Source organism: Piliocolobus tephrosceles, chromosome 16 (assembly GCF_002776525.5).
Source record: "Piliocolobus tephrosceles isolate RC106 chromosome 16, ASM277652v3, whole genome shotgun sequence".
In the NCBI taxonomy this organism is placed as follows: domain Eukaryota; kingdom Metazoa; phylum Chordata; class Mammalia; order Primates; family Cercopithecidae; genus Piliocolobus; species Piliocolobus tephrosceles.
This window is the reverse complement of record NC_045449.1, coordinates 68,535,827-68,541,856: the sequence shown is the minus strand read 5'-3', so window position 1 is coordinate 68,541,856 and position 6,030 is coordinate 68,535,827. Positions and strand designations below refer to the sequence as shown.

Sequence of the window (6,030 nt, the reverse complement as noted above, 5' to 3'; positions counted from 1 at the left end):
CATTGGAGCTGGGGACTCTGCATCTCAGAGGGCCCCCAGTGCATGACTGGGAGCCAGCATTTGTTATTTTCTTGGGTGGGAAAGCAGGATTAGACCTTGTCACCTAGGGTTTGGGGCCCCCGAGCTGTAGCCACCCAGAGAAAGGGCCCATAGGAGAGGCCATGGGGCCACCCCAGGCAGCCACTGAGACAGCGCGGGGAGGGCTGTGCTTGCTAGTGATTCACTTTGGTGGCAGGGGGCGGGGGGGCATGAGGAGGAGGGCAGAGCCTCATCTGCCCTCTCTGGCCTCGCCCCAGGCAGAGCCTGCTGTTTGCACTGGGCTCAGGGAGATGGATGGCCTGCCACACCTGCCCTTTCCCTTCCATTCCTGCCCCACCTGATGGCTCAGGAATCAGCCAGGGGCCACAGCCTGCATGGAAAGCCAGCTGCAGAATGTCACTGGGGGCTCTGTTCTAGACAGAGGGTGTGCTGGGGAGGGGTGGGGGTGGAGAGACACGAGCCCCGACCTGTCTCTCCCACTTCCTCCCCTGGATCAGACCAAGGAAGAACTGGGTGACCTTCCTGGCCCAGGAGGACAGTCCCAGGAGCAGGACTGTCCCAGCCCCACAGCCCTACCCAAAAGGACCATTCCTTCCCACCATGCCCGAAGGAGCAGTTCTGTCCCTGGGAACAAATGCCACAAGCCTGAAGGCAAAAAATCGATCAAACAAATAGGGTTTATGCCGCAGGAGAGAGCTGTTGAACCCTGCCTGGCACCTAATGAATGAGCTCATTAGGAGATAGGTGTGTGGGGAATGGAGCTGGCCTCCCAGCTCGGAGCTCTGAGGGTGTCCAGAGCCACATTAGGACCAGGTGCTCTTCTTGCAGCAGGGGCAGACCCCTGAGGCCTGGCTGGAGAGGGGCGCCCCTCGCTAAGCTCCGCAGACTCGGTCATGTAGGTCTGACCCTCTCAGAAAGTAGCCGTGAAGGGGCCCCTGCCAGCCTCCTGGGGTGCACCGTTGGCTCGCTGATTGTGGTGGGAAAGCAGGGGGCAGGCATGTGCCCAGGCCTGGCCACGGGCATCAGAAGCTCAGTGTCCAGGCCCCTGCCCTTGGCCTCTGACTATAGGCCGTGTCCTCCCCTTCAGTGAGGCTCTGGGGGGCAGGAGGCCTTGGGAGCCTCAGGCTGGTCTCCGCACCTCAGAATGAGGCATCTGGGCTACCATCTTCCCTGCCTTGGCACTTCAAGGTTCTGCCAGGGGTGGGCAGCCTCAGGCCCCCAGGTAGACCTCCACCAGGCCTCCCACAGAGTGCATGCGGTAGAAGACCCCCAGGGGCAGGCCGCAGTTGACGACGGTAAACCATATCTGGTAGCCGTAGAAATCCTTTTCTAGCCCATTCTCAAACTCCGGGTGTATGCCAAATGCAGGCATCATCCACAGCTGGGGGAGAGAATGTGCTGAGTTAGAGAAGGGCTCTCCTGTGCCCTGAGGCGCTCAGTTCAGGGGAGGCAGCCCCCAAACCTGCAGCCCCTTCAGTGCCACCCCCACCTCCCACTCAATCTTCCTCTAACCCTTGGGCTTTCAGCATGAGGATCTTTCTCACTCTACTGCAGAAGGCCTTAGCCGTCCCCAGCCATCTCCATGAGCTTGCCTGTGGCCAGCCTGAACTTCAGATGGGTCAGGAGACCCCAGGCTGCCGCCACGTGTGGGAAGAAGCAGGAATTCCCAGCGTGCCACCTGCTCTGTCAAGCTGGGCACCCCCACCCTGTACCCTGAGCTCGGGCTTCACTCCTCGGCTAGCTACTTATTATTTTTATTATTTATTTATTTATTTTTTTGAGACAAGATCTCACTCTGTCACTCAGGCTGGAGTGCAGTGGCAGGATCACAGCTCAATGCAGCCTCAACCTCCCGGCTCAAGTGATCCTCCCATCTCAGCCTCCCAAGTAGCTGGGACTACAGGCATGCACCATCATGCCTGGCTAATTTTTATTTTTATTTTTATTATTTTTTAAGAGACAGAGTCTCACTCTGTCACCCAGGCTGGAGTGCAGTGGCACAGTCTTGGCTCACTGCAACATCTGCCTCCTGGGTTCGAGCGATTCTCGTGCCTCAGCCTCCCGAGTAGCTGGAATTACAGGTGTGCACCACCATGCCTGGCTAATTTTTGTATTTTTAGTAGACATGAGGTTTTACCATGTTGCCCAGGCTGGTCTCCAACTCCTGGCCTCAAGTGATCCACCCACCTTAGCCTCCCAAAGTGCTGGGAGCCACCATGAGCCACCGTGAGCCACCGTGTCCAGTGAGCCACCGTGTCCAGACTAATTTTAAAATTTTTTTGTAGAGGCAGGGTCTCCCTGTGTTGTCCAGGTTGGTCTTAAACTCCTGGGCTCAGGGGATCCTCCTGCCTCAGCCTCCCAAAGTGCTGGGATTACAGGTGTGAACCACTGTGCCCCGTCATTTCTGCTAGTTATGACTCCCTACCCCCTCCTACCTTCCTGTCCAAATTCTACCCATTCTTCAAGGCTCATATCAAACCTTCATGAAGCCTTCCTTGACTATGCAGACCCACAGTTCCTTTGCTGAGCTCCTAATGCACTTTAGAGCCAATTTATTCTCTGCCTGGACCAGAGGTTTCGTTTCTGGGGTATATTTTCAGTGCATTGAGTGCTTGGGGTCAAACAACCCTGAGTTGTCCCAGTCCTGCTACTTACAGGCTGTGGGTACTTGGGCAGGTCCAATAACCTAAGCCTTAGTTTCCTCCTCTGTGAAAAGGGACAGCAATAGTGTCTGTTGCATGGAGTTACTGTGATGATTCAATGAGGTATGGAGATATTGCATGGAAAGGTGTACCTGGGATATCCACCAGAAACTGGGCAACCATTATCAACATCTTCCACTAGGAGTGTCTTAGAAAATCAGGTACTTCCTGATTTCTTCCTTTGACTGAATCCAGGGATGATGAATTCAGTGGTGTCTTCCCAACTAGATGGGAAGTAACTGGAAGGTAGAAGTCTTACATATTTTTTTGCGAAGAGCACTTAGCCAAGTGCTTGGCACATTCATTCATGCCAGGCACCCTGTAGGGAACTGGGGGGACACTCTTAAGCACCATCAAGCTAGTTGGAAAAAGATGTGTCCTTGATCCATCCCTTCCTGAGTGAGGATTTCCGGGTCTGCCTGGCCACCTCTATCCCCCAGACTCCTTAGCCCAGTCACTTACTGTGATATTGCAGAGGATGAGGAAGAGTGAGATCTCCTTGAGGGCCCGCCGCTTCCAGTTGAGGTGGCTGTAGGAGTGGATGTAGGCCAATGAGGCCCGCTGCAGGCCCTGGCCCAGCTCCAGCAGGGAGCCTCTGCGGGGAGGCTCAGCCTCCTGCTTTCTTGCCAGGCCCTCGGGAACTGCCTCCCAGAGTGGGCGCCGGTGCAGGCCCTCGATGATGAAGAGGTTCTGAGCGATGTGCTCCAGGATAAGCAGCAGCGAGTAGGCCAGGATGAGGCGGTTGAGCAGCTCATGTGGGCGCTTGGCCACAATGGCCACAATGGAGAAATAGGCGATGCCCATCTGGCCCAGTGCAGCACCCATCAGCAGCACCACATCCAGGCTGCGGGTAGGGTTCTTGACCGTGTCCAGCTCTCGCTCCTCCAGCCCGTGTATGGCTGTGCCCACCAGGCATGCCAGGCTCATGGCGGGCAGCACAGCCACATAGAAGGCATAGTAGAGGGTGAAGTACTGGTAAGCAATGGCAGAGCCACTGGCCTCGATTTGGAAGAGCACAAAGACACACACGCCTGCCAACAGCACCAGCAGGCCCAGCAGCAGTCCGAAGATGGCCCCATGCAGGTGGAAGGGCACAGTGCCAGGGTGGGCACCCATGTGGGGTACCACGCGGCGGCCCACATTCTTCCACATGACAAACAGCACGGCGCAGCAGATGAGGCAGTACTCAGTGCTGAAGGGGTACAGCATCAGGAAGCCCCTTTGGAAAGCTTCACACGCGGTGGCATTGAGGCACAGACAGGTGTTGGTCTCATTGCCTGGTGCGGGGGGGCAGGGTGGGAGGGCAGACATTCAGGCAGGCCCAGCTCTGAGGAGACTGGCTACACAGATCCCTCCCATTCCCTGGAATATACCAGAGCCGAAAGGGACCCAGTCGCTCATTTTGTGGATGTGGAAACTGAGGAGATCAGAAATCCCACAGAACGGTCATTCTTTCTCAGAGGACTTGAGATGCCAAGCTTATGCAAAGCATTAAAAACGTGATGCCAGCCAGGCGCAGTGGCTCATGCGTGTAATCCCAGCCCTTTGAGAGACCAAGGCGGGAAGACTGCTTGAGCTCAGGAGTTCAAGATCAACTGGGGTAACATGGTGAGACCTCGTCTCTACTAAAAATAAAAAACATGGCCAGGTGCGGTGGCTCACGCCTGTAATCCCAACAGTTTGGCAGGCTGAGGCAGGTGGATCATCTGAGGTCAGGAGTTCAAGACCAGCCTGGGCAACATGGTGAAACCCTGTCTCTACTAAAAACACAAAAATTAACTGGGCGTGGTGGCACATGCCTGTAATCCCAGCTACTTGGGAGGCTGAGGCGGAAGAATGGCTTGAGCTCAGAAAGCAGAGGTTGCAGTCAGCCAAGAATGTGCCATTGCACTCCAGCCTGGGCGACAGAGCGAAACTCCATCTCAAAAACAAACAAAAAACCAAAAACAAACAAACAAAAATTAGCCGGGTGGCACACGCCTGTAGTACCAGCTATGTGGGAGGCTGAGGTGGGAAGATCACTTGAGCCTGGGAGGTGGAGGCTGCAGTGAGCCGTGTTCCCATGACTGCATTCCAGTCTGGGTGACAGAGTGAGACCGTGTCTCAAATAAACCAAAAACCGAAACCCCTAAAACCCTCACGTGATGTCTCTGGTGCCAAAGGTCACCTCCACAGATGACTTCCTGGGCTCAAGGGAAAACCCGTGGCTGTGACAGCTGAACCCAGCGATCGGCCTTAGCAGCACTCAGTGTCTGGCCGTCAGTCATTAGTACCTTGGCATCGCTGTCCTTCAAAGCACACAGCATCACCTGGAAGAAGCTGGGGCCAAAAATATCTAACCTGAATCTAATCAAGATTTTGTCCATACTTCCCATTCCAAGGAACGGTAAGGGCGAGGGATGTGAGTTAAACACTGCCAGGAGGAAGAAACCTGACAAGTCTCAAGGTCAGTGGGAAAATACCAATTTAGATTTAACCAAATGCATTGCACGTTTGAACAAAATGTCTGTAAAAGACATTTCTTGGTGGCTCACGCCTGTAATCCCGGCACTTTGGGAGGCCAAGGCGGGCGGATCATGAGGTCAGGAGATGGAGACCATCCTGGCTAACACAGTGAAATCCCGTCTCTACTAAAAATACAAAAAATGAGCCAGGCATGGTGGCGGGCGCTTGTAGTCCCAGCTACTCAGGAGGCTGAGGCAGGAGAATGGCGTGAACCCGGGAGGCGGAGCTTGCAGTGAGCTGAGATCCGGCCACTGCACTCCAGCCTGAGTGACAGAGCGAGACTCTGTCTCAAACAAAACAAAACAAAACAAAACAAAAAACAAGCTCCCCCCCAAAAAACAAACAAAAGACATTTCTGGGGTTAACTGGAGAAAGTGGGATATAGATTGATTCAGAGGACAGAACGAAGTTGAAGGATTTTGTTAACAACCGTAACAGCATTGTGGTCATGTGGGGAATACATCTGTTTTTAAAGAGATGCACACTGGGCCCAGCATGATGGCTCATGCCTATAATCCCAGCACTTCAAGAGGCTGAGGAGGGAGGATCACTTGAGCCGAGTAGTTTGAGACAAGTCTGGGCTCAGAATTTTTTTGTGGGACCCCATCTCTACAAAAATTTTAAAAATGAGCTGGGCATGCTGGCATGTGCCTGTGGTCCCAGCTACTCAGGAAGCTGAGGTGGGAGGCTAGCTTGAGCCCAGAAGTTTGAAACTGTAGTGAGCTATGATTGCACCACTGCACTCCAGCCTGGGTGACAGAGTGAGACCCTGTCTCAAAAAAAA

General features: G+C 54.3%; 1 protein-coding gene across 2 annotated transcripts in view; it reads right to left on the bottom strand.

Annotated features, from left to right (window-relative positions):
* Positions 1 to 698: 698 nt before the first annotated feature.
* The window catches only part of OTOP3 (otopetrin 3), a 14,956-nt gene continuing 9,624 nt past the window's right edge, over positions 699 to 6,030 (bottom strand). For both annotated transcript variants that reach the window (XM_023211527.1, XM_023211526.1), the window contains exons 6-7: positions 3,204 to 4,018; positions 699 to 1,420 (exon numbers count right to left, since the gene is read on the bottom strand). In XM_023211527.1, coding sequence (XP_023067295.1) covers positions 1,250 to 1,420; positions 3,204 to 4,018 — 986 coding nt within the window. In that variant the 3' untranslated portion in view covers positions 699 to 1,249. The remainder of the gene's footprint in view (positions 1,421 to 3,203; positions 4,019 to 6,030) is intronic.